At 31.2% G+C, this 27,908-nt stretch overlaps 2 protein-coding genes across 3 annotated transcripts; one reads left to right on the forward strand and one right to left on the reverse strand.

The window, feature by feature from the left end:
• Positions 1-1,236: 1,236 nt before the first annotated feature.
• On the forward strand, positions 1,237-8,837 carry LOC131938613 (thioredoxin domain-containing protein 5-like). The gene is made up of 9 exons (XM_059296712.1): positions 1,237-1,432; positions 2,589-2,679; positions 3,369-3,539; positions 3,766-3,984; positions 4,923-5,009; positions 6,544-6,666; positions 7,101-7,183; positions 7,917-8,040; positions 8,368-8,837. Exons 1-9 carry the CDS (start codon positions 1,260-1,262, stop codon positions 8,494-8,496), a joined length of 1,200 nt encoding a protein of 399 aa, XP_059152695.1. The 5' UTR covers positions 1,237-1,259; the 3' UTR covers positions 8,497-8,837.
• Positions 8,838-11,175: 2,338 nt separating this feature from the next.
• LOC131938618 (WD repeat-containing protein 35) lies at positions 11,176-27,359 on the reverse strand. 2 transcript variants are annotated; one of them, XM_059296720.1, is made up of 33 exons: positions 27,204-27,359; positions 26,611-26,728; positions 26,418-26,492; positions 26,153-26,245; positions 25,911-26,012; positions 25,374-25,453; positions 25,025-25,105; positions 24,705-24,870; positions 24,056-24,201; positions 23,849-23,974; positions 23,540-23,632; positions 22,989-23,048; positions 22,497-22,589; positions 21,803-21,999; positions 21,355-21,430; positions 21,200-21,253; positions 20,668-20,777; positions 19,601-19,742; positions 19,267-19,335; positions 18,659-18,787; positions 18,005-18,093; positions 17,716-17,833; positions 17,324-17,409; positions 16,919-17,069; positions 16,522-16,647; positions 16,303-16,365; positions 15,846-16,058; positions 15,429-15,563; positions 13,753-13,885; positions 13,227-13,313; positions 12,832-12,961; positions 12,392-12,460; positions 11,176-11,978 (listed from the first exon to the last, which is right to left on the reverse strand). In XM_059296720.1, the coding sequence occupies exons 1-33, from the start codon at positions 27,225-27,227 to the stop codon at positions 11,813-11,815; spliced, it is 3,600 nt and encodes a 1,199-aa protein (XP_059152703.1). In that variant the 5' UTR covers positions 27,228-27,359; the 3' UTR covers positions 11,176-11,812. The 2 variants fall into 2 exon arrangements, with proteins under 2 accessions (XP_059152703.1, XP_059152704.1); XM_059296721.1 differs by lacking the exon at positions 22,989-23,048 and having other exon boundaries at positions 11,177-11,978.
• Between the last annotated feature and the right edge of the window lie 549 nt (positions 27,360-27,908).

Genomic DNA, 27,908 nt, shown 5'->3' on the forward strand with positions numbered 1-27,908 from the left:
GGCCCTATATATAGATATAGATATAAAGTATGCATGCTTGTCGGCCTGTCTGTCTGTCTTTTATGCATTACTAAACCTTTCATCCGATCGCCATGAAACTTAGGAAAGTTGTTGAGAATACTCCTGGGGAGGTTTCTGCGAAAACAATAATTTCAATTTCGCTGGGGTGGCGCCCAGGCAGGCCGCGATTCGATTCTTCTATATATACGGTATATAAAAATAAAAATCGATTGCAGTTTGAAACCGTTCATTCGATGAAACTTTGGGGAGTTGATTAGAACACTCCGGGGAAGATTTCTGCAAAAGTATCTTTTTTAATTCGCTAGGGCGGCGCCCTCGGGAGGACTGCGATTTTTCTCTATATAATTTATATAAAAAAATAAAAGTCGGATGCGGTTCAACAGCGTTCATCTGAGTGTCATGAAACTTTGGGGAGTTGATGAGAATACTCCCGAGAAGGTTTCTGTGGAAAAAATTTGAAAACTTTTTATGGGCGGCGCCCGGAGGGGTGATTTTGTCAATACACGGTTTGGCACTTATTAGAGTCCCAGAGCGGCTATCTTAGCACTTGGTACCGTTATTCGGGTGTCGTGCATAGCGAGTAAGGGGTGCTACTATATTCAACGTTAAAACTTCAACTGGCGCAGCCGCCGGCGCCCCGGCTCTTGCGTGACCCGAAGCGCCCCAGGGTCCACTGTGAGCACTATGGCGCCTACGTTCATTTTTTAAAAAAAGGCTATACACTAAAGACACCATCAACAATAATCGTTGACTATATCGAATCAGGCGCTTCCCGTGGCACCACTGCAGTGTGCGATTTGGCCATCACACTTTCTCTCCCCCCCCCCCCTCGAAACGTATTGTTTCAGTCCGACACCTCTCCCCCCTCCCATTCACGAACACAATTTTGTTAGTGTGGCTGTTTATGGGCACAATATTGACGACTCTCCCACCTACCTACTCACAAAATCAGAATTTCACTATTAGATCTAGTAACCCTGAGAGTGCTGGTAAAACATTCTGCTATACGTTAAACTCTTTCTTTCTCTCTCTCTCTCTCTCTCTCTCTCTCTCTCTCTAGAAATGAAACTTTTGAATCCATTACAACTTCACTTCACTAATTTTTCACACGCGCTTAATAATTAAGTAAAGTTAAATGTTGCTTTACTCAGCATAAATACTATTCTCGTAAATCTCCGGCGTCGTTTTTTCGCTTAGATACGGTAAACCGTGGGCGTGACAACACGGCGTTAAAGAAAATGGCAGGCCACATCACTCTGCTTTTGTCATGCCTGAGCCTAGTTTCAATATTAATTGTAGCAAGAGCTAATGGCGATGATGGACATGGAGCAAACGCAATAAGCTACGACGCGGACACATTTGAAGCTGGAATACTACAGAACAGAAATTTTGTTATGTTCTACGCACCATGGTAATTTTTTTAATTTTCTGCTGGTCAACTTTGGGAAGGGGGGGGGGGGGGGTCGGGTCGTCTCGTCTTTTAATTTATTTTGTAAAACTCGTAGTTTCACCGGCGAAACTTTACTTGAAAATTGAACATGTGAATTATTTAGACTTATTTTGACTGAAATTGGTACTAGATCTAGATCTAGTACTTTTTAATAATTTATTAGAAGTCAGTCACTTGATAAAGTCAAAGTTTAAGATTTAAATTGTCACAAACTTAATTAGTAATAATTAGGCCTAATTATAATTATTAATTAATATCATTACTTAATTTAATACTTAACCTAGTGAGGGGTGGGGGGGGGGTAATTTATTCAGTTATTTAGGGTAATAAGTAGTAGGCCTAATATTTTAAACTTTTACTCAGGCTACTTTTTATTAATAAAATAAAGGCAGATTCTAGCCGGAAAAAGGTACGCATGCGCAATGGAGAGAAACTACGATTTGCCTTCCCGGCAATGTTTTTGATGGTACTTCACATGCGTGTGTTTACAACCAAACAATCCTAACTGTATCCCTAACCCTAACCGTATTCCTAACCCTATCCCTCCTAACCCTAACTATAACGCTATCCCAGCTATAAGGTCAATGCACATGCGCAGAACTATCTTTTGCTGACCAAGTGGAGACGCTGGGGCGAAAAATCTTTTTCCGAGTAGTCACTTCGTAAAATAAATATCACTAAAATGCATATCTAGATCCTAGTACTAATCTAGACCAAGTTCTAGAGCACAGTAGTTAGTAGAAGAGTAGCCAGTCTGAGTCTATTAGTCTAAACTTAGCTTAGATCTAGTAACTTTTAGCCTATATGTATAGACTCTATATAATATTATTTAACTTTAATAACTTATCTAACTTATCATGCCCAACTTTAATGTTACTCATATAGAATAGGTCTATCTTATAAAAAAAAATGTAATTAATAAAAAAAAAAAACATTTCAATGAATTATTAATTGTTTGTTCAGTTTACTATCTTTTTACTGTTAGGTAGAATTAATAAGATAAAGACAGAAATAAAACTTGAAAATATTTACTAACAAGGAGTGTGTATTGAAGCTATTTTTGTGTGCGAATAGCTGCCCTAAATGCAATAATAATAGTTTTTGTTTAATATTCTAGGTGTGGACACTGCAAAAACCTTGCCCCTACTTGGGATGAGCTTGCTAAAATTTACAACAGTGCAGATGACAGTCCCATTATAATTGCTAAGGTATATATACTACAATAGCTTTTTGATTTTATACTAAACATTTTCACAATGTTTACCTTGAACTATCAACAATGGTATGGTTTGATCATACTTACATATAGGTGTTACTGGATCTGTCCTATTTTTAAAGTGTAAATATTTGTTTTGGCTTGCTAACTACAGCTTTTATTCATTGGTAAAATATAAACATCTGTGAGTCCATCCAGTTCTGATAGTTACCCAACTCACATTATTAAAAAGTATAAGTGACTGGACATAAAACTGACTATGCCTTTATATGCTAAGGTCACAGAAATAGGTGAGCTCTGCTTCACCTGATCTATTGACTGACAAACCAGAAAGGGTATCTTTATATCTTTTTTTTTTCTAATATAGTTGAGATTCAATTTAAAAACCACTAGTGTGCTATCGGGATCGGCATGGTCGAATTGGTAAAGCACACGGTTGCTAAACTGAAAAGACTCGAGTTCGAACCCTCAAACAACTTCTGCCTTGTAGTTTGTTCTTGGTTAGACAAAGGCTGTGGAAGCAAATCCAAAAAGAAAAGCAGGCTGAAATCAGAGTCAATGGCCTCAATGGTGCATAACCAATTGACACGTATACTTAAATCTGTTGGAGGGAATCTCTTCCAACACTAATGTTAGAAACAAAGAAGACTAGTGTGCTAATGTATGTTTTGAATAAATCAGGTTGACTGTACAGTTCACACTGGCTTGTGCGCTGACCATGAGGTTGTTGGTTTCCCAACCCTCAAGCTTTTTGAGATTGGCGGTGGGAGCTACAAACGCTATTCTGGGAAACGAGATCTGGAATCACTGAAAAATTTTATTCAGGAAAAAATTCAAGGACTTGATGGCAAGGTAATATAATTTTTCAGTCATTTCTGATGATAGTATTCATACTCTAAATAATAAATAAAACTTTTAATTTTGTAAAAAAAAAAAACTCTGTGTTTTGATATTTACAACAAATTCAGGATTTAAAAATAATATATAATTATACCTTTTTTTTTTGAGTCAAAATACAATTTCTATTTTGCTCAATTGAATTGTATTGTAGATATAGCAATGTACTAATTCTCATTAGAATGCTGAAGCTGATGAAACAGATCAAGAAGCCACTAAACAACAGGAACCAAAGAGTAATGTTGTTATCTTAACAGATGAAAACTTTGCTAGCACTGTAGCTACAGGCTCATACTTTATCAAGTTCTATGCACCATGGTGTGGCCATTGCAAGCGACTTGCTCCAGTATGGGAGGAATTAGCTGATGCTGTTACCAATGAAAACACTAAAGTTGCTAAGGTATGGCTAAATTACTACCAAATAAAAATGCTACGGATGTAATGTTTTAGCTCTATTATGTTTTTATTTAATGTGACCAATTAAACATGCATATTTTAATTGCTAAAGGTATGGTTAAATTAGTACCAAATAAAAATGCTACAGATGTAGCTCTATTATGTTTTTAATGTGACCAATTAAACATGCATATTTTAATTGCTAAGGTATGGTTAAATTAGAACAAAAAATGCTATAGATAATGTTTTAGCTCTATTATGTTTTTAATGTGACCAATTAAACATGCATATTTTAATTGCTAAGGTATGGTTAAATTAGAAAAAAAAATGCTATAGATAATGTTTTAGCTCTATTATGTTTTTAATGTGACCAATTAAACATGCATATTTTAATTGCTAATGCTAAGGTGCTAAGGTATGGCTAAATTAGTACCAAATAAAAATTCTACAGATGTAATGTTTTAGCTCTATTATGTTTTTAATGTGACCAATAAAACATGCATATTTTAAAATAACATTCATTTAAAGGCGAAGGTTTTGTGCATAAATAACATAACATATATTTAATGGTCTTAAAAGCTACTGTTCTTGATATTCATTAAAAGTCTCTGATAGATGTTCTGTGATAGTCTTAAGAGTTTCTATTAAAGAAGTTAGCTGAAAAAGTTGAGCAATCATTACAAAAGTTTTTTTCTGTAGTCATAAAACTACAGTAGAATAAAAAGGCTGTTGAAATTCATGTGCCTTGATGAGATTTAACACAGCAGTTCATATAAAAGGGGATGCATAGTTACATCTTTAACCACCGATAGAATCTACCTCCTAAGTAAATGCTATTAATGTTTAATAATAAAGTACGTGCTTGCTTTTTACAAACTGTATCTCCTTTCAGATGCTAAAAATATTTAAGTAGTTAAAAAATCAACTGCTTGGTATTCACAGATAGACTGCACACAATCTACAGTGTTTTGCAAGCAATACAACATTGAAGGATACCCAACCCTCTTGTGGTTTAATGATGGGGAAAAGGTATTGTGTTTTTTCTGTGCAGATAGTTTAGTACAGAGAAACCTGTATGTTTTGCTATTTTTATTAGAATAGATCTGCTGCCTAGCTAACTTTCATTCAAGTTTCACAACTATATATTTGCTCAGTATGATCAATGAATCAATACCATATGCTACACTCAAAGGTGACAGCATTCACAGTCTGCTTACAAATAGATTTTTTCATTTGAGATGACTAATCTTACTCCTTGTATTCATCAAAAATGGATTTTCAATATTTTTTCTTTCTTTTGTACGTTTTGTTTTATTTCTAATATTTGATTATCATTAGTCTTTATCAACCGAATGAGGTTTTATTTTAATTTTATCTGATGTTGAAAATAGTAATGTTTAGAAGCCAGCTTAACAATGTAATTGTACTCACTGTAGTCTGTTATGACTATACAAGGCTTGAAAAATGTATGGAATGCAGACAAGTTTATTTCAGACTATAACCTTTTTGGGAAAGCAATAGTTTTGTGCTATTTTTAACAGAATGTTAGGGTAAAAGTCAGAAAGGAAAATGAAAAAGAAAATATAATGTTCATAGTTTATCTTTAGAGTTTGATTTCTCTCCCCCCACCACCCCCCATTACAGTTAACTGATAAGCCTATCACAACCACACAGTCATGACATAGGTCACAAATCGGTTTCAGTGCTATTGGCTAGTAGTAACATTGGAATTGAATCAAAGCCACTTTTTATTGGTACATTAAAATTCATATTGATAGACGACTATAGAGAGTGAAGAACAAGGGGTGAGGGATTAAGACTTAAATAATGTAAAAATGTGCTATGTGCAGGCCTAGAGAGAGGCGGGAGGTTATGAATCATGACTTGGCTTAAACTTATTCATATTTTTAAAAATGAAAATTATGAAAATCTTTTTTTGATAAAACTATGTTTATTTTAGAAGAATACTGTTGACAAAATGAAGGCAAGGGTAACAATGGTGTGTCGTCATTCAGGGACATCTCCATTCTTTAAATTAAATCTTTATTCTTTAAAATAAATGAACAAGGTTTAATTACTGAAAGTACAAAAATGAAAGTAACATTTTTTAAAAATTTATATTGAAATATTTATACCTGTACCAGGTCTATAAATTTATAATTTCTGTATGTAAAATGTCTGGAATGTACTTTACAAAAGCTGAATTTATCCTGCTGTTAAAGCTTTCCCATTATAACTACACAAAACCAGTGTTAGTTTGACAGTTTTCTGAATCTTATTGAGTCCTATAGATTCTTTTTGTCTGAAATGCAACTAATAGTTGTCCATCAGGATTAACATTGTGCAAAATTTTAATCAAATCTTATGTAGTACAGCATTGTTAAATTAGGCCTTTTTCTTAAAATACGTTATGTCACCACATATTATGTAACTTGATATACATCCCTGTAAGATGTTTCATTTTAAATACCATATCTGTTACATTGCTGTGTAGGTTAATAGATTCCAAGACTTATTTTTAAGAAGCGCATGATTTTAATGTATCAATTACATTATTTTTTAGGTTGATAGATTCATAGGACCAAGAACACTAGATGAGTTAAAACAATTTGTTACTGAGAAATCTGCAGCACAAATTCCTCAAGATTCAGAAAGTGTCCCTTCAGATATTCCAGAGGAGCCAGAGGTAAGAAAGTAAACGGACATCAACTGTGTGAACAGGAAGCCTCAATTGTTACTCGCCCTTAAACTTCTGTAGCCTTTATATTTTTTTAAATATCCATGATTGTAAAAGCTCATGTAATGAATTAAAATTCAAATTAAAGAGAAAAATTTTAATATTACAGTAAAGTTCACATTTAGTAACATACCTTATTACTTCATTAAAAAAAAATGTGAAGAAAATTAACAATTAAAAAAAAGTTACTGCAATTCATTTTAAATGAGTAATGCTAAAATTATTGTTTTTTTTAGAACAATATAAATCAGTATAAACTATTTGCAATCTATTAATGTTAAGTATTTTGTTATTGTTTTGCATGTTTTTGATTTAAATATGTTTTTTCCTTTAATTCACCATTGTAGTTTCCACTTGCTGTAAAAGTATATTTTTTCTCGCAGGTGTTTGTTAAAGATCTGACAGATGAGAATTTCCATGCTCACCTTTCATCTGGCCTTGTCTTCGTCAAGTTTTTTGCTCCCTGGTAAAAAAATTAAATTAATTATATCTTAATTATATACCACCTAGAAATAAGGTTTCAGTACATCTAGAACAATTTCTCTTAGTTAGGAATTAAATTGCCAAGATTTCTTCTTTTATTGGTACACAATTTATTCCAGTCACACACCTTGGTATTTTTTGCTGTGAAACACTTAACTTTTTAAAACATTTTTTCAAAGGCTAATAATTTTAAGCTGCAACTATCATGAATAGTTAAATCTAATTGATCTACATTTGTATTAAAGGTGGCACTACATTAAACTCGGCTGGCAAATGTCATAGTTTTTATTTGTTATGTAGGTGAGGTATGCCCATGGTCAAATGTCATAGTTTTTTTTTTTGGTTTGTCTTGTAGTTGGCACCCCCATAAACTGGCAAATGTCATAGTTTTTTTTGTTTTTATTATAGTGGCACCCCTATAAACTGGCAAAAGTCATAGTTTTTTTGGTTTGTTTTGTAGTTTGGCACCCTTATAAACTGACAAATGTCATAGTTTTTTTGTTTGTCTTGTAGGTGACACTACAGTAAACTGGCAAATGCTATAGTTTTTGTTTGTATTAAAGGTGGCCCCCCTATAAACTGACAAATGTCATAGTTTTGTTTGTTTGTCTTGTAGGTGGCACCACAGTAATCTGGTTATTGTTATTGTTTTTTTTTTGTCTTGTTTGTGGCACCTGTAACTGGCAAATGTCATAGTTTTTTTGTTTGTCTTGTAGGTGTGGCCACTGTAAGCGCCTAGCACCAACATGGGAGGACCTGGGTAAAGAAATGAAAAGTGACCCTGTGTCTATAGCAAGGGTGGACTGCACTCAGCACAAGAGTGTGTGTGATCAAAATGAGGTACTGCTCTTATATTTACAAATACTTAACCCATACAGCACAATCCTTATTTTTGTTATTCTCAACTCCACACATAATTTTATGATCAGTTCCCTCAGTTACATTATTATTTGCACTGGTACCCAAATCTCATAGGGGAACAGAAACAATATGTATGTATGTTAGAACATTTATAACACCACATGTAGAGAATTAATGAGTTCAAGTATAGAACCTTCATATGCCCAGGTCAAGAAACATGAACTCTACTCCATCTGCACTATAAATCTCTAGGTCTGAAAGTTGAACTTAACTTTATAAAGAATATACAATTTTTTGTTGAACCAGGTGAGAGGTTATCCAACCCTGAAAATATTCCGCAATGGTGAGTTACTGTCAGATTACAGGGGAGGGCGCACACTAGAGGATCTGCAGAGCTTTGTCAAAAAGCACATTGAACAGCGTGATGAGTTGTAAGAAGTCAACTTGATGCATGTAATTATGGATTGGATGTTGTGTGTGTTTGATTTTTTTTTTAAATTGTAAAATAAAGAATGTGTTTACATCTTTGTCATGTTTATGAATAGGTTATTACTTTGAAGGGTAATTAAAAACAATAAAATGTAATTTCTTTGTTGGGTATTAAAGGAAGTATTAAATGACCTTAGATTTACAGTTAATGTAACAGATCTTTTTTATATAATTCCTATTTTTATGAATTATGTGACCTAAAAACTACCAGTTGCTTAGTGTTGTTAAAATAATAAAATGTTTTGTTAAAACAATTCTTACATTTTAAAGAAATTAAATTATGAGAATAAAACTGTAGAATTAATGTTATTAAGAAACATTCACCTGTTTATATCCTTTTTAAACCCTTTTTATCTTTTAAAGAGCGGAGAATGTGTTGAGTAAATTTTGATACATTTTGGAATAAAGATTAAAATAAAATAAACTTATGATTAAAAAAGTTTAGATTATAGAAAAAACCACGGATAATAGTTTTCTTTAGAAAATGTGTTCTTCTTTGGCCAGTATTAGCTTATGTAGGTGTTCTATTTTTTATTGTTTCCAAGATTGAATTAGGTTGTCAGTTCATTATTACAGTGTTATGAAACAGCAGAATTTACTTGTTGGGATGATAGATCTTATTAGAGCACTGTTTTCCATGCTACAAGGAACACGTCACTTGTTGGTGTGGATCAGTGCTAGTAAAGTCTAAAAAAATGTACAATCTATTTCATTAAACATTTACAGCTTTAAATAAGTCAATACTTGTATCATGAAAATAACAATTTGCGGTTTAAAATGATGTTTGTGATGTATCTGCTAGACCTTCGACAGATTTTTAAGTTTACTTTCTTAATCATAATTTCAAAATTGTTCAACCCCAGACTTTTGGTGCCTTGAAGTGTAGACCTATACGGGTTATAGTTTATCTAACAACTAAACATTTGGGTAATAAAAATGTATTTTATGGAATGTGTTTTTTTTCAAGAGTGGTAGGCCATACTTTGACAAAAATTTTTGAAGCAGTTCAATTAGATTATGTAATTAATAAAGTAGTTTAGCCTTAAAAATTGACTATAAAAAGATCACTGTTTTTTTTTAAATTTTGATCCAATGTTCACTTGTTTATAAGACCACATAGAATACATAAAGAATTGATTGGCCATTATTTTGCAGGTTTCACATTGGGGTTATTTTTTTTTTGTAACAAATATAGTATTGGAGTAACTTTTCTGTTTGAAAATAAATTTGGTTGTGTTCCCCTTGATTTTATGACCACAGAAAATTCTTAAATAATTGTCATTATTTTTTGTAAAATAATTTTTTTTTTACTTACAAATTTATAAAGGCTCACTAACACAGAAACATCTTATTGAAAATTTTACTGAATGATTTTTACCTTTTTGTATACTTTTTCAAAACGCGATTGTTGATTTTTTTATACTTACATATATTTCTCGCTCCTGATTATGAGAAAAAGTATTAGGCTAGTATATTAGCCATACATGGCAATAGTATCTTGCTTAAATACTGTACAGTTCATGTTATTCTTTGGCCATTCTCCCTTATTTTGTTATTGCTGTTTCGATTTGGATAATATTCTAGTCTAGTTCCAATTTGCTTTTGAATTCTGCTTATGAAGTCACTTCAAATCCAATATGACCATTATATACATCATGTGTGTTGTATTGATTGTGTGCATAACAGTTTGCATTGGGCATTTTTATCCATTCTACAAATGATAGAGAAAAGGTTTTTTACATTTCCTTAAAGGACTGTTTTAAAATGTAAACCACTGAGAACATCTTAGTAAAGTGTGACTTGAATGCTTTTTGTCAGTAGATTAAAATGTACAATACTTCTTGATTCAAATAGCTGTTTAATCAATGATTTGTTATTAAATTTGTTTTTAAAGTAGTTTGCACTGTATGAATATCCTTGTAAACCATTTTACTACCTTATGTGTTATTAATCAGTTATGGGTGAAAGATTTTGCTACACATTTTTGTAACAGAGAAGCATAATGTTGAAATCTTGTAAATAGTTGCTTTTGAAAGATTTATTCTTAAAACTTTGTTCTGTTTTGGTGGTTGAGGGCTATGGCATATTTTCTGAAGCATTTTCTTTTAAAAATATTTTTAAAATGACCATTTTTGTAATATGATATTATTTGTAAATGAATGTTAGATTCATTTTCATACTATTAAACTGATTTTTCACCCCATAATTGCCTTAGTTTGATTTATTTGGGCTCTTGGAATAACCCTAACACTATTCCTAACTTTAAAATATGAAATGTATCCCATTTTACTGCTGAATAAAAATGTACCCTATTTTATTAAAGCTAAACATCTAATAGAAATAAGTTTTGAATCATTATTACTCGGGTCGCAGATGATACTGAAAGAAAAACCAGCCCTAGTAATCCTATTGATTAAGAAGTTCCTTCCAGTTTTCTCCTCTGCTGGGGGGGGGGGGGGGGGGGGAGAACAACGCTGACTGAATTTAGGGTTAGCATCCATGAGCTCTTCCACATGACAAACGTATTACATTGGTGTAATTTAAATAATAAAAATATTTTTAACAATTTATAAGTTCAAAAACCACTGATAAAAGTTTTAATTATACACTATTATTTTTATATAGGCCTATCTATATATAAAAATAACAATCAACATCAAGTATAAATTACAAACAAACATAATAATATAACAATTTTCAATGGAAATAGTATAGCATTTAATTATTTTAAAATTTCAAGAACAAAAATAAAAACAATATAAGCTTTTTAAAAAAATATTTAGGTCTATTATACAATTTTAAGGAAAAACAAAATGAATTTATCATATGTATTTTCTTAAATAACAAAAGTTTGCAGTTAAATTACACACCCATTTTGTAAACATGATAAGTTATATGATAGTTAAAATGATAAATGATATTTATTCACACATTTTGCAATTAAAAAGGCAGGTTTGATTAAAAAAAAAGAGATTCATATTTATAGATTGTTTTGACTCCAGTTTTATAGATATTAATATAAACATTACTTTAGATAATAGCGATGAAACAAAAATGCATTCTTTTTAATTACAGTTGAATTGTTTAGTAACTCTATATGGTATACAAATGCAAACAGTTTTTGAAAAAAATTCTCTTAACACTTTTACTATAATATAAATGTTACCTAAATTTTTAATGCAAAAAGAATATAATTTTATATAACAACAAAAATTTCATTTCTAAACAAGTGTGCAGCATTCTAGCAAAAAAAGGTGAATCATTAAACTAGAAAATGACATAGGGGGCAGCACTTTCTGTGTGTAATTTCTGACTGAAGAGCTCTGTGCTTACAGTTATTGCACATCCAGAACTGGTACTCAAGTATTGGTCTTCCAGTTACAATGCATGTTGGGTATTTTGAATCACAACTTGGACAAACTGTTGCCCTGGTTATAAAAAACAAATGATTTTTGTAAGATATAGCACATTAATTTAAAAATCAGTAAAATGTTATCTTTTTTGATACTTTACTTAATAGAAATGAATATGTGGGTAAAATTTAGTTTAGGATTATTATTGGAATGCAAATAGGCTAAATCAAGCTTTTTTTTTGTAGTTTTGCTAACTTTACATCATCTCTACCTTAGCCCTGGCTGAACCTACTTTAAGTTTTACCAGCAGAATATTTTTCAAGATGATGCTATTGTAGAGCCAAAATAATATAAAATTGCATTTGTCTCTTGAGTTTCTTTACAATATATGAAATATAGACTATTAGATCCAACTCATATAAAATTTTAGATGACTATATCACATTTGAGCCTATGTTTCATTAAAAATCATTCAATATTCCACCTACCAATCTGGCATAGAAGAGCCACACTGAGGACAGTCAATTTTCCCAGCCTTTGAATCTTTTGGGCTGTGTCTGAAAATAAATTCAACATGAATGCAAAACATGAATGCAACTTCTGTTTTAGCAGTGGAACAATATTTTGCTACAAATGTCCCTGACTCACAACATACTTTAAAAATTAAGGGCATTACCAGGTTTATTTTCTAAATTATAGTCCCTGAGTTAACAAAAAATATATTTTACATTTCTGGGATCCTTTTTTTTACTTTCTTAATAGATACAATTCAAATCCATACAATTAAGTTATAAACACAGCAAACATATTTTTTAAAAGTTTTGCTTAATGTACAACAAACAACAAATCATGAGATTTTGGTATTTAGTGAAATCGTAATTTCATTTGACATGGGACTAATAACAAAAATTAAGAGCAAAACATTTACTTTGTAAAGATTTCCATGGCCAGTTCTTCATAGTGTTGTTTTTGTTCAGCTGTCAGTGATTCCAATGATTCTAGCTTGATAAAAGCTTTAGAGCAGATGTTGAATGCCTTATTGGCACATGCTGCCAAAGCTAAAAGTCAAAAGATGAGTTTGAATACTCTTGATTAAAGTTATAATTCTCTCAACAAGGAAATTACTAATTTATTAAACAAGTCTGATTAAGAAAACATATTAGCAATCTGCAATAACATATTGAAAATTAAATTCCTTTTATAATTAGTTTAAATAGCTATTAAACATGTTTTTAAAAATAGTTTAAAAAATTTTAGATTGATTATTATATATCCTAGGCAATAAATAATGATTTTTATAATGTTCTGTACACATAGCAATACCTAACAAAGAGTAAGTATTGACGGGGTCTATCACATCTTCAAAGTCCCTTAGATGTAGAGCTGTCCTCATAGCAGCATCAACATAACCTAATAAGAAATGATCAAATCAATATAGCCTTGTCATCACAACATAGACATAATTAATTATAACAATCAAAACAACATTAATTATAAAAATTATCATGGGATCCTAAATATAACCTGATTACTAATATTAAAAGATTACAGCTTCATCATCACAAGCTAAGTGATAATTATCCATATAGCAATCAGTCAAAAATAGGGTCGGTATAATGAATCAAGACAGTCATTTGGCATGTAAGGGGGAATGGGTGGGTGTAGGGACTGGAGTCAGTGGAAAGGGGGGGGGGGGGGAAGGGGGGGAAGAGTAAGAAAAAAAAAGCCTGGATAAAATTTTCTACCAGTGAAAATTTAATTGATCATTTTTAATTTTGGATTTTTTAAAACAAATTGGTTTTACCTTATGATTAAAAACATATAAAATGTTTTAAAAGTAACAACTAACCATCATACATCTGCCTTTGTGCTAATATGTAGAAGTGGTAAGCCTCTGCACCTCTCCAAGCATTGTCTATGATTTTAGTGTCTGATGTTGCTGATGCATCTTCCTCCAAGAAACCAGCCAAAGCTGATGAAGCCTTAGGAATTAAAAAATACATTTTTTTATATTAGTATTATTACAAAGACAATAAAAAATAAAATTAAAAAATACTTTTGCTGTCTTGTTTTGAGGCTTTGTTAATACAGTAGGCCAGTGGTGTTACAAGGTCAGGTGTCACCCGGTGCGGAGATATATATATATATATATATATATATATATATATATATATATATATATATATATATATATGGTCTACATAGATATATATATAGTGGCAATTGGTGACATCCCCTTCCCATTTTGCCTAATGACGTTAATTTGTAAGCACGACCCACATATTAATTCATTTGGAAAAAGCATCATTTTAATCGTAAGTCATTAGATTTTGGTGTCACCCCTATACTGTTGTTGATTGACTTTTCTGTTACTCAAAAAGCCTTTATTCCTCTCGAAATTGTGCAGTTGGTGTCACCCCCCCCCCCCCCCCCCCCAGGGTTATAAAGTGTGTACAGCTAATCAGTGGCGGAACTAGAAAAAAGGGGCCACCCCGCAAAAAATTTTTTTAGCCCCCCCCCCCATATAAATATATGGGTCCATATATGTGTATATGTATGTATACATATACTCAAACACAAAATACGAATATAGGATACTTATTGCTGGCCTGCTCGTGTTATGAGAAATACGTGGTTTTTTTTTTAAATTAAAATAAATTACAACATCATGTCATGTGTGTAAGTGCACTAGTCTGTTTTGTGAAAATCAGTTTTATATTATCTTAGCCGTATCACCTTTAACCTCATATTGGTCAAAAGGATATAAAACATGAAAGCTTTCTGTAAATAATGGTGTCTCGTGTCATGTTTATTTTTATGTTTTTTTTGTATTTATTTTATTAATTTTAAATACATTTTCTTTTTGTACAGTGTCATTCTTTAGTATGTAATTTATAAACAAATAATAAGAAAGAGAAGTAATTGCTTTTTAATTTGTTTAGTACAAATCTATTAAAACAAGGCTTATGAGCATCACTATTTGACTATTCAAAAAAGGGAAATAAGTCATGGAAGTGGTTTGAACGTTTGCTTATCTTTGATAAGTTTGATTGTAGGAGAAAGAGGACTCGGCTTTCACAGTGGTTTAAAAACGAAGGAAAAATGAGCGTAGGGTGGTGTCTAGAGAATAAAGGTAACCCAACCGCAGCTACAGTAATCTTTTTTACAAAACAAACATTAAGTCAAAAGAATTTTTTTTTAACTATATCAATTTTTTATGGTCGGCCGTGGGCCCCTAAATGGCGTGGGGCCCCCCCGCATTGCGGGGTCTGGCGGCACTGTAGTTCCGCCCCTGCAGCTAATAGTAAAGATGGTTATCTATAGGCAGTTATTAACACAGGTGGATTAACTCCTATAAATCATAAATTGAACTGGCAAAAAGCATTTTTCGTCTATATATTTTGCAATTTTACGCCATGGTGTCACCCAGTGCGGTCCACACCCCTCGCCCCAGGCTCGCTACGCTCTGCAGTAGACTACATGACAGAACCGTAAAAGATGTGTAAATCCTAGTTTTTATGGCACCTGTTTATTTTTTCCTTTGGCTCTAGAGGTGAGCTTCATGGCTTCATGATACTGTTCTACCAGCAGTCCTCCAAGTACATACATTTTTTTAATTATCAGAGGATTTTTGCGGCTTTTTGCTTGATCATCTGCTATCTAGGGAAAATAAAAGAAAAATTGTCTTCAAAAAATATTGAAACAATGGTTTTGTCTGAGAATGCTTTTAGTAAATGTTAGGATTGCAGTTTCTATTTTATAAAATGTATAGATAAATAGTCAAAAATATTGATAATTGTTAATTTATAACTAAAGAAAATATATTTATACATTGTTTTCTTCCTAATTTCAAATTTTATAAACAATGATGTAAGATGATCTAAATTTATTTTTATAAAAGAAATTTTAGATTTTAAAAAGTGGAGCAAAAAATCTGGCCACCTTAAACATCAGCTTGGCAGCATCCATGTAGTGTCCTGCCTTCCTGTACAGCTCAATGGCATTGAGAACTTTTTTCTTCTCCAATAAATGCTGGGCGTACTTGGCTAACAACATGTCAATCTCTCTCACATTGTGGGCTTTAGCTAGTTCAATAGCTGTGTTCCACTGGTTCAGATTCACGCAGCAGTCAATGGCTGCCTTTATCCTATTGCACTAAATATAGAAATAAAATCAATCATATAATTTGATTTTCTAAATGCCTCTTCTTTGAAGTTTATTTTATTAAGCTTAATAATTCAATTTGTGACTTCATTTACTTTTCATAATATGTTTAATAATTTGTTTAATATATATAAATCTTGTGAACAGGTTATGCAGAACTTTTTCAAATTATTACAAAACAATTTAAAAAAACAATGTATTCCTAATACATTTCTAATTTTTAAATCATCCAAACCTTTGTGTAGGCTTCTACTGCTTGATCTGACATACCAACACTACCAAACATGGCTGCTATGTCCTGTTGACAGAGAAATTTATTTATTTTTACATACAAATACATTTTTTCAGATATATATCAGATTCTTTCATAAAATGTCAACACAAGTATGATAAAAAGCTTTTGTGAACAATGGCTATTTGATGAAAGTATGATTTACTAGCTAAATTAACTTACAGGAAGCAATTTGTGGTTTTCTGGTAAACTGTTTATCATGTTTTGAAGGCCAGTATAGTCTTCAAGCATGTAATAACACTCAGCCAATCTTTCTTGGTTCCTCCCTTGTACATAATATGTAACAGCCTAAAAATGTTAGAAGTTTAAATCGTATTAAAAAATTACAAATACATTAGCTTAAACAATTAATTATATTTTATAAATAAAAATTGTACTAGATTCATTAGTGTTAAAATATTGAACCAAACTTTAAAGTTAGCATTATTATCAGTAGTTCCTTTTAATGAGCTAATTTTGAAATATTTTTTTAAGTTTAAAAGAAACCTTACTTAAATTAAGTTAAAAGTTAAAAATTAAATAAAAAGCAAAACATAAAGAATGATTAATAAAAATCTACCTGATTCCATTTTTGTCTGTCAGCATAGTAGTCTCCAAGAGCATTCCAGGCTTCTTCCAGCTGTAAATCATCTCCACCTGCACCATTTTTTAACAGGTGTATGACCTTGAACCAGTCCCCTAGTTTCTTTCTTAAACTTACAGCAAGGTCTCTATATTTAGAAATTTTAAAAATATTTTGTCAGTGATGTTTCGGAAACATTTTATATAGCAACACATGTTTCAACCAAATACAAAAATATGATAATAAATACATGAGTTTTGATATCTTTATTCTAATGATAAAAATAGAAATAATAGATTAAAATCTTCAATGAAACTCCAGTTTTAAGAACAAATGATTTATATCAATTAGCCAGGTATTGTATAAAAGAACCCAACAAAGGTGAGCTATTAACAAACTAACTTCCTGTCCATATCCAAGTAAATTTTCTCAGCATCATCAAATCTTCTGAAATATGAAGCAACTTCCGCTTGTTTGATTTTATCATTCTGAAAAATAAATAAATATAACATATACACAAAATACACCATAAAGCTCTTCACTATAGATTTTAGGAATTGTTTTTTGACATTTATTTTCTTTTTCAAAATTAAAACCAACAAAATAAAAATTAAGGGGGTTTAAATTGTAACAAAAAAATTAAGATAATAAAAATTATAGGGGTTAAAATTTTAATTAAAAAAAAAACAGCAAAAAAACAAAAAAAAACCCAACATTATAGGGTTTCAGATCATATCAAAGAATCAACAAAATAAAAATTATACAGGTTAAAAAATGAAATCAAAGTAGACAACCTGCAAATTGCCCAGTCTTTTGACAAACTCAATCCCTTGGTAGTCTTTACATTTCACAAAAGCTGTCTCGGCAACTTTTAAATTTAGCTGCTCCAGGGCAGTCTCTGCTAAGAGACGCCTAAAAAAATAATTTTAAAGTTATATTAAAACCTTACAATATGGTTTCACAGACATTTTAATAAAATAAATGTCTTTTTTTAAGCAAACTATTTTAAAATAGAAAATTTTTTTTTTTTTTTTTTTTTCTAAACATAGAGTAATTATATTATCCTAAACAATTATCTTTTACCATAAGCGAGGATGTGGGTTTTCTTCAATAAACTGCTGCGCTTCTGTGATGCCAACTTTTTCTAGAAGGTCTCGAGAGTCTCGTAAAGACTACATATCATAGAAAGAAATACTTCATTTTATGAGGGCTATTCTACCAATTATTTTAAGAAGATTTTATTTTACAGTCATGAAGTCAAGTAACACTATATATCACAGAAAAAGAATAATTCCTTTTAAAAGGGATGTTCTACCAAATATTTTAAGAAGATTTTATTTAGCAAGAGTAGTTTCTCCCTAGAAGTAATTCATTGTATTAGGGTTGTTCTGCTAGGTTTTTTAAGATCTAATTTTGCAAGAGGAATTTCTCTTTAGACAATAATTCTTTTGGGTCACTATTGTTATGGTACAGTACAGTTCCCTTTCAAACCTGACGGTCTATGGGGCAAGTGAAGTATAGTTCAATTGTTTCTGTGACCTCGGCATATGAAGAGATAGTGTGGTCAGCACTATGCCCAGCCGCCTTTACTTTCCCTAACATGAGTTAGGTACCCATCAGAGTTGGGTGGACTCAGGGACGGTCTACTGACTTGAACCCGGATTCGAACTCGAGACTTATGGGTTAGCAGTTCAGCTCTCTACCACTAGACCACTCCGTCATTGTAATGTTGCGCACCTTTATTTCCAAATCTATGATATCATCCTTTGTTGGATTTTCTGGATCCTTCATGATTTCATCTAAGAGAACTGATTTGATTTGCAGATCATTGAACTGGCAGATGTAGCCAGAACTCTGAATAGGCTCCTAGATGAGGAAAATGGCTAATTTAAACTTTCTCATAAACATTGAAAGTACACAAACAGGTAAAAAATAAATACATTTAAGTTGATTTTAGAAAAAGTTTTTTCTGAGCAACAAAGAGATACCTATTAAAATTGAATAAGTATGCTTTTTCATAAGTTTTGAAAATACTCAAGACAACCCATTTAACAGAACATTCATTATCATCATCATCATCATCATCATCATCATCATCATCATCATCATCATTATCATCATTATCTTCATCATCATCATCATCATCATCATCATCATCATCATCATCATCATCATCATCATCATCATCATCATCATCATCATCATCATCATCATCATTCCTGTGGACCCTTGTGGAGCATAGGGGCACAACCACACCTCTCTATTGACTCAGGTTTTAACAGAACATGTTGATGTTGATATTATCTTATAAAACTTGTCAATAAAAGTTCAGCCTCTGTACAAACCTCGGGGTCAAGGTTACGGAAGATGTACATCCTGGTCTTTTCCATGACAGCAAAAAGTTCTGGATTGTCCTAAACAAACAAACAACATTAGAAGACATAGAAGATATTATTTCTGAGAAACATCAACAATTTATATAAGCTCTTCATAAGTAAAATGACAAAAGTGGAGACATTATAAGTAGATACAACTTTTTATTACAAAAAGTATCTGAATTTGAGCTATGGATACATTTTTGTAAAATTTTGTAGAAATAGATTGAAGTCAAAGAAAATGCCCAATATTTTAAACATGTAAACAAACAAAAAAATCAGTTTAGTGGGTATCTATCCTAACCTCAGCCCATTTCATATCCCAGACATCTTTGCGTTCAAACTTGAGATGCTCCCCAATTACTTCCCTTCCATCAGAATCTGTAACTCGGGAATCCAAGTCAAAGAAAGTTAAGACTCCAGCTATGTCAATTATAGCAACACGGCTGGAATAAATAATGGTATAACATTTGTATGTGTTAATTATAGCAACACGGCTGGAATAAATAATGGTATAACACTTGTATGTGTTTATTATAGCAACACGGCTGGAATAAATAATGGTTTAACATTTGTATGTGTTAATTATAGCAACGGTGAGAAAAATAATGGCTTAACATTTGTATGCGTCAATTATAGCAACACGGCTGGAATAAATAATGGTTTAATATTTGTATGTGTCAATAATAGCAACACGGTTGGAATAAATAATGGTTTAACATTTGTATTAATTGCTTAAAATTTGTACATGTTAAAGGATGAGAAAGATAATAGTTTAACATTTGTATGTGTCAATTATAGCAACATGGCTGAAATAAATAATGGTTTAACATTTGTATGTGTTAATTATAGTAAAGGTGAGAAAAATAGTTTACCATTTGTATGTGTCAATTATAGCAACACTATGGGAATAAATAATGCTTTAACATTTGTACGTGTTAATTATAGTAAGAGTGAGAAAAATAATAGTCTAAAATTTGTATGTGTTAATTATTGTAAAGGTGAGAAAAATTATGGTTTAACATTTGTACGTGTTAATTATAGCAAGGATGAGAAAAATAATGGTTTAATATTTGTATGTGTTAATTAAAGCTACACAGCTGAAAAAAAATCTTGATTCTTTTTTTTTTGCACGATTACAATACTTTCTCTATACTTCTTATACAAGAAAGTAAAATTGATGGTTAGGCTCAAGTGGATAGAAGTTTAACATTTATATATATATATTAAAATTATAATAAAGGTGAGAAAAATAATAGCTTAACATTTGTATATGGCAACTATAGGCTCAAAAGAAGTATGGTTTAATATTTAAGGCTCTAGCTATGCCAATAATAATAAAAGAAAAAAACAAAGTACATATAGAGTTACCTGGAGGAGAAATTCAAGCTTATTTGATGTGGTCGACATGTTAGTGAGTATTTGTGCGTCAAGGCAACCATTGGCAGTGAATAGCGCACCATAATTCCTGATTCCCTCCCCTGAAATGTTTTAGAATTTTAAAGTTTCAGTCAGAATTTTTAACTACCCTCAAATGATACATTTAATTAAGTTCATCAATCATCATCATTTCCCGTTGGTGCCCAAGACACATGGGGGCAGATTAAGTAGAGTTAATCTGCTTTAGAGACACCGTTTCTTTCAGGCATCTCAGCATATGTAGGTATAGTGTGGTCAGCACTGCTCAGCCACCATTGTTTCCCTAACTAAGTTAGGTACCCATCAGGGATGGGTGGACCCAGGGACGTTCCACTGATTCGAACTCATGTTCATTGATAAATGTCTTATAATTGAATTTTTAATTTATCAGCTGTTACATTTTTAAACTAGAATAAAGGTAATGTTGTTAATAGAAAAAAAAGCCATTTTGAAATAAAACGGCAGATGCTTAAAAATGACCTACCACAAGAAGAGTTTTGTCAGAGGCACAGATACAACAAATTTGATCATCAGTTGGCTGAAATTACAACAAAAAAAAAATAATATAAAAGTTAGTAAAGAAGACTATCTTCATATTTCAACAAACAAAATTATTGATCCACAACTTTACCAGCTTACATTATCAGCTTTTCTGAAATTAATTTCCTCTTGACCAGTAGATGATCCAGAGGGAATGTCATCAATGTGAACCAACCTTAAAATAAATATGATTTTTTTTTATGTGAAACAACCTTTAAGAAAACATGTATTACTTTTTTAAAAAGCCTACTGATAAAAAAAGTTTCCAGAATATGCGCAATGTGCAAATAGAAAAATGTGCAAATACAAATTAATTATACTACTACACTTTAATATTATCTTATTTTATTGGAATATGTTTTATTATGCTACAATGTACATGTAGTCAATCTTTTTTAATATAAATGCTTGATTGAAGAAAACAAAAATGCCTTTGTATACTTTTTTTTGTGCACAATTGTCCATTGTGCGTCTTTCAGGTCACTGATTAAAAAATCATAAATTAGAATTGTAGCAAGGTATGTTTATAGAAACAACTTATAAAGACCTTTCAGAGCCTGCTTTCCTCTTAGAAACAATCTCCAGGGTGGCTAATTTCTTTGGGTTTTTAAACTGCCAGCAGTAGACTGCTTCCTTAGAGGCACAGATGATTTGTGACTTGGTCATACAGAGGTATACAGGCTCCATCTCAATGTACTTGGAGTCAAGGGGAGTTCCAATAGAATTACACAGGACGAGAACATACTACGGAGAAAGAAAAACAATATAATTACATAGGACAAGAACATGCTATTGAGAAAAAAAAACAATAGAATTACACAAGATAAGAGCATACTAGAGAAAAAAAAAGTTTTTGTATTTCTTTTCTATTGTTTATTTTAAATGATAACATATCACTTGAAACTATTGGATTAATAAATTAAGGTTTATACTCCTACTATACTCCTTTAATAAAAAGACTTTTAACTTTTATGGTTGATGACCCTTGCTTTAGTCAACAAACAATACTTATTTTTGTTTTGCTTTGCAATGTTAATGTAGTTTAATGAATAATTTGTAATAATAATAATAATAAAATGGATTTTTAACTTAGTTTATAACTTTTAAATCATAACCCTAAACCTGACTGAAACTCTGAACCCAATCCTAAGCCTTAACTTAATCCTAATGTTAAAAAAAAAAAACAAATTTAAAACATTTAAAATTACAAGGTAACAGTTAATTGAAATGCTACTACTTACTTGATTAGGTGGCTCATCACTTTTGGTAGCCAAACAGCAATAGTCTCCAAAAGCAGTGACAGCTATTAGGTTTTTCACAAATTTTATATATTTCTGTAAGTTTAAAAATACATTTGATAGGCTTTTTCCCAAATGGCATTTAAAAAAACAACTGAATGATAAAAATCAAATTTTAAGCAATATTTTCAAAATGTCATTCATTTAAAAAAATTAAATTTGGACATTTTGATAATAACTATATTTATTTTGCATATATTAATTCATTGATTTAAAAAGTAAAATTCCTTTTAATTTAAAATTTAAAAAGAACAAAGCTAAACTTAAAGAGTGTCATCAGTAAATTAACAACAAAAGCTTTTCAGTAAACAAGGTCGGTAAAAAAGAAACCAAACATTTTAAACCTCAGGGTTAAGGGAGGGAACTAGCAAGTTTCTAAAACTGTAACACTACACACACAGAGAAAAAACCAGAAGCAACCAAAGATAAATATACCTTCTTCTCTTCAACAAGAATTTTTGAAACCCAAAAAGGGAGAGAACTATCACTTTCTTCCTATAAACATGTGCATAAAATTATATAAGGCTGCAGCAGAAAATAAATAGTGCTAGATCATTTCAAAACAATATTGTTGTTTATTTTTTTAAATGTACCCTTTCAGAAGAAGGAGCAGTGTTTTTTAGATAAAAAATAATGGCAGTCTTGATTAAATAGCCAATCGATGTCTGCAATTCAAAACCAATACAGCCATGATTGTGAAAGAAACATAACAGATATTTATATGAAAACAAAAATGTAGCCTCTAAGTAAAAAAAAAATTCAAAATGAAATTTTAAAAAGTTTTTTTCTGCAAGTCAACAAGGAAATCATTTTATTAATTAATTTATAAAATATTACAGTTTAAAAATACTTATAAAGTTCAAATTTACATATTTGGTAAAGGTTACCAGAAGATGAAATTTTAAAAAGTTTTTCCTGCAAGTCAACAATAAAAAGTCTGATACAAGAAGCCACAAAACAATAGATTAAGGTAGCAAGAAAAATACCTCAATGTTTTTTGTGTCCCAAAATACAACACAGTGTTCAAGTCTATCAGGCTTTGTAAATGAATAAACCACTGTATTTGAACAGTATCCCCACTGAAACAAATGTAGATTAATGTGGTTAATTTAAAAAAATTGAATCTTTTCTTAAATTTTAAATTATTGAGTTTAAATATTAACTTGTGCTGTTCTCTTAACCATTTAGATAAAATAGTTTATAAAATATTAGGAAACATAATTTTTAAATATACAAAATAAACTACGAATATGTTAAATATAATTTAACTTTCTATTACAGTTGTGTCCCATTACCTTATAGTCCAATCGAATATTTGCAAAGTAGATAAAACTCCCAACTGCAAGAGCTATGCGAAGACTTCCACCTTCCCAGGAACAGGAAGACAAATCATTGCCAGGGACTTTCAAAGTTCTCAAATGCTGGCCAACAGAATAGACAAGTTATGTAGTAATGCTCTATCAGTTAAAAGACAATGTTTTACAAAGTCACGTTTGGCATACCTCACCAAATGGTGTGTAGAACTGGACAACGTTGACCTCTTTGTCCTGACCAACAGCATGCTGTGTTCCAGCTATGGCAAGGATGGAGCCAGTATGGTTCCAGGCCACTTGTGCTATTTGCATACCAGTGTCCACTAAAATGGGATCTTGAAGAAATAAAATCAATAAATTAAATGAAACAAATAATTTGAATTGAGATTGTTAATTTTAAATTATGATTTTATCAATGACAACTTCAGTGTTCTAAAAAGAAAATTTTAAATTTGTCAATTTAATTTGTTAAATTAGGCAGCCAAAGTTCTGACACAAGAATGACACAATCTGTAAGATAAACAGAGCACAGACATCCAACTTTAATTGGAGGTCTTAACCCCATAAGTTCATCAAAAGACTGCAGATGAAAATTATGCCCCTGTTGATTACTAATTGACCAAACTTTTGGTAGTAAATTGAGCTGTAGGGGCTAACATATAAAACTTTAAATCCTGGAATATCCAGCATTGCAGCCAATACCTAGGTAGCGTTCATACCCTCAACCTCTCAAGAAAACTTTATTTCATCTTCAACAAAGCAAAGGAAAAAGATACAAATTTAACGACAAAATTTTTGACAAGGATAGTTTTCTAAATAAAACAATTAAGTACCTTACCTTCATCAGTTTCATTCTTCATGATCTGACATCTTCCATTATCAAAGCATAGAGCCAGGGTGGGACAGTTTGGTTCAACAAAGCCACTCTGGCCATTGTACCACTCAAGCCCAGCTATTTGGATGGCACCAGTAACATTGGTTAGACAAAAAACTTTCATCTTGCTCTGAAAAATTAACAGCACACAAATGAAACATTTAACTGTGATTAAAAAAGGAAAAAAAATAATCTAAGTTACTATCAGTATCTCACATTTGAGCCTCATAATTACACTTCATTTTTTAATAATTTGCTTACAGTCAACACATAGCAAGACTTACTATAAAGTTGCCAACATTGTCAAACACCTGCACTTCTCCAGTTGCTATCCCAAAAAGAATTTTTTTACCATCTGGCGACCACTGAAATGAGCATTTAGTATGAGCTTCAATGTGGCAGAGTGTAGAAAAATTTATTTTAATGCTATTTTACAAAATAGTGGAAGAAATAGATAAAGCTTTAAAAACAAATTATATTTAGCATTTTAAATCCACTACAAAAACATGCTTCAGAACAAAATTTAGAAATGAAAATTTATTGTCAGTTATTGTCAATCAGAAATAACTTTTATCAGTTTTAAAAGATTTTGTTTAACACATGACAAATCTCAAGTACATTTGTGTGACTTACTTCAACACAAGCTAAGTGTAAGGATTTCAGCTCTTTTCCCCAGATACGATTTCCATCTAATGAACCAACAATAACTGCACCTTAAAAAAAATGAGGTAAAGCTTGTAATTGAACTCCTCTGATTACTTGTATGTTTGTATTAAAAATATTTTTGTCACTAGTCTGCAAATTTTAACTCTGAATATAGGCATCTTAAAGTTTTTAAAGAACAGTGTGGTCAGACAGTACATCATATGTCTGCTAACCCAAAAGTCTACAGTTCCCATCCTTGGCTTGAGTTAGTAGGACATCCTAGAGTCCACCCAGCTCTGATGGGTACCTGACCCAGGTTAGGAAAAGCAGAGGCTGACCACACTATTCTTTTATTTGCTGAGGTCACAGATACAGGTAATCTCTACTTCATCTGCCTTATTGACCAACAGGTTCAAAAAAGTTTTTACTATTAATTTCTTATGTGTAGGAAATACTTAAGAGCTAAAATTTGACATATGAATATGCTAGAAAGCAGAATGCTAGAAGAGTGATGCAAATTCATACCATCCTCATAGACGATACATATTTTCTGTCCATCTGAAGTCCATTTCATACCCTTAACCACAGACTTGTTCCTGTTGTTGATCATTTCTTCATACCATGATCCTAAAATTTTAATGAGCTTTTTGTAATTAAGATAATTCTTCTAAAATAGCATATTTTACATAGTTTTGTTTGAAATCATGTAAGATGAAGTCAATGAAATTACTTTATTCAGTTTTTACTAAACAATCAAATATGATTACCTTTGTAAAGCATCCATACTATTATTAATCCACACTGATCACTTGTGGTCAGTTTCTGGTGGTGTTCATTCCATGCCACAACTTGAACAGCCCCTTGAGAAATATAAGTAAATCTTTATTATGTATAACTGTAGCTGTAGTAATTAAGGAAAATAAAATAAATTATATATAAAATATCACATAGATCAAATAATTTACTACCATACAATTGCATTTTTTTAAACAACATAAACATAAACAATCCATATAAAAACTATTGAATTACCATTATGCCCTTCTAGTGACTGATTCATCGATAGATTACTAGGTGCAGCAAGTCCTTTGATTTTTGCATCTCGCCCTAAAATGCAGATAAATAAAACTGTTACAATGCTCAAAAAAATAAAGACGCTTGATGTTTATTTCTCAATAATTATTGCAACACTTTAAAAGCACATTGAAGAAACTTATTTCAAAACCTGTTTGAGCTTCAAGCTTTACAACTTTGAGCAGTCCATCATCCCCACCACAGGCAATATAACCATGTTGTCGATTCCATGATACACAGTGCAGACGTGTGTTATTAGGAATGGCAATCTAATAATAAATATTTAAATAAATTAGGCTAGCAGAAAGTTTTAACAGTTTATGATGTAAATGTTACTTCAATTATAAGTTATAATAGATCTATTAGTTTAAATTGACCTAATTCCTAGTTTATCTATTTTCAAAAATGACTTTTAGTTGGCTTGATTAGTAAATATTGATACAGGATAATTTTGTTAAAGAAGTTTGGTTCAGTTTAGCACTTGGGTGCTGATTTTCGCTGAGAATTTTTAAGACTTAAGGACTCTATTTAAATATTTAAATCTATAGCACTACCAACATTAGTGAGTGTGCATTTTATAATTTTATTTGAGTTTAATTTTTTTACTTTTGATTGACTTTAAAAAAAATTAGGCTAAATCGAAATTAAAATTAATTTGCAATTTTTGAATTTTTAGTTTTGTTGCTTATATATATTATTCTAATGATAAATGCATCGATACGCTTTTAAAATTGTTATGCCTACCTTTTTGCTGAGATAAACAAACATATTCAAGCTTTTGATTAACAATACCGCTACGAGTTTAGATCTAGAGATTCTAGATCTTGATACTTGTACTGAGCTTCATAGTTTGGTATCATAGGTAAACAACTTCAGTAATAGATCTCGGAATTTCTCATCAGGAACGTTGCTTATTAATCAAGGCAGATTTTTCTCAATAATAAGCCAAAAAGGAAAAAAATAATTAAAATTATTTGTTTTCTCTTCTAACTGCAACGTTAAAATCATACATAAGAGAATGTGATTTTAGAAATGCACGAGCATTTTAAAATAGCTTTTAGCTTTAATTATAAAAATGCAAATACAGCATGCATGCAGTCTAATAATTGCAAGTAGAATAACGTTTGCGTAAATTGCTTGTTTTTTTTTTCTAAACGAAGAAAACATTCTATCTAACATTAACATTATTAACAACTATTTAAATAGATCAAAATGTCATGCTGTTGTTTTTTTTTTGGGGGGGGGAGGATCAATGGGGTGATAAATTGCCTTAATCATTATGCATCGCGGTAGAAATTATATTATTCTTATAATCACGATTGGGGACGCTTCACAGCAGTTGACACTTACATGGAAGACAGTAACCCTTCCCACTGCTATAAAAGATATAAGGATAAAGTTGAACTCAATAGAAGGCTCTGCCTCTTTATAGGCCTATCTTTAAACATT

The sequence above is a fragment of the Physella acuta genome, unplaced genomic scaffold (genome assembly GCF_028476545.2).
Source record: "Physella acuta isolate Inbredline_101_S28 unplaced genomic scaffold, ASM2847654v3 ptg000252l, whole genome shotgun sequence".
In the NCBI taxonomy this organism is placed as follows: Eukaryota; Metazoa; Mollusca; class Gastropoda; family Physidae; genus Physella; species Physella acuta.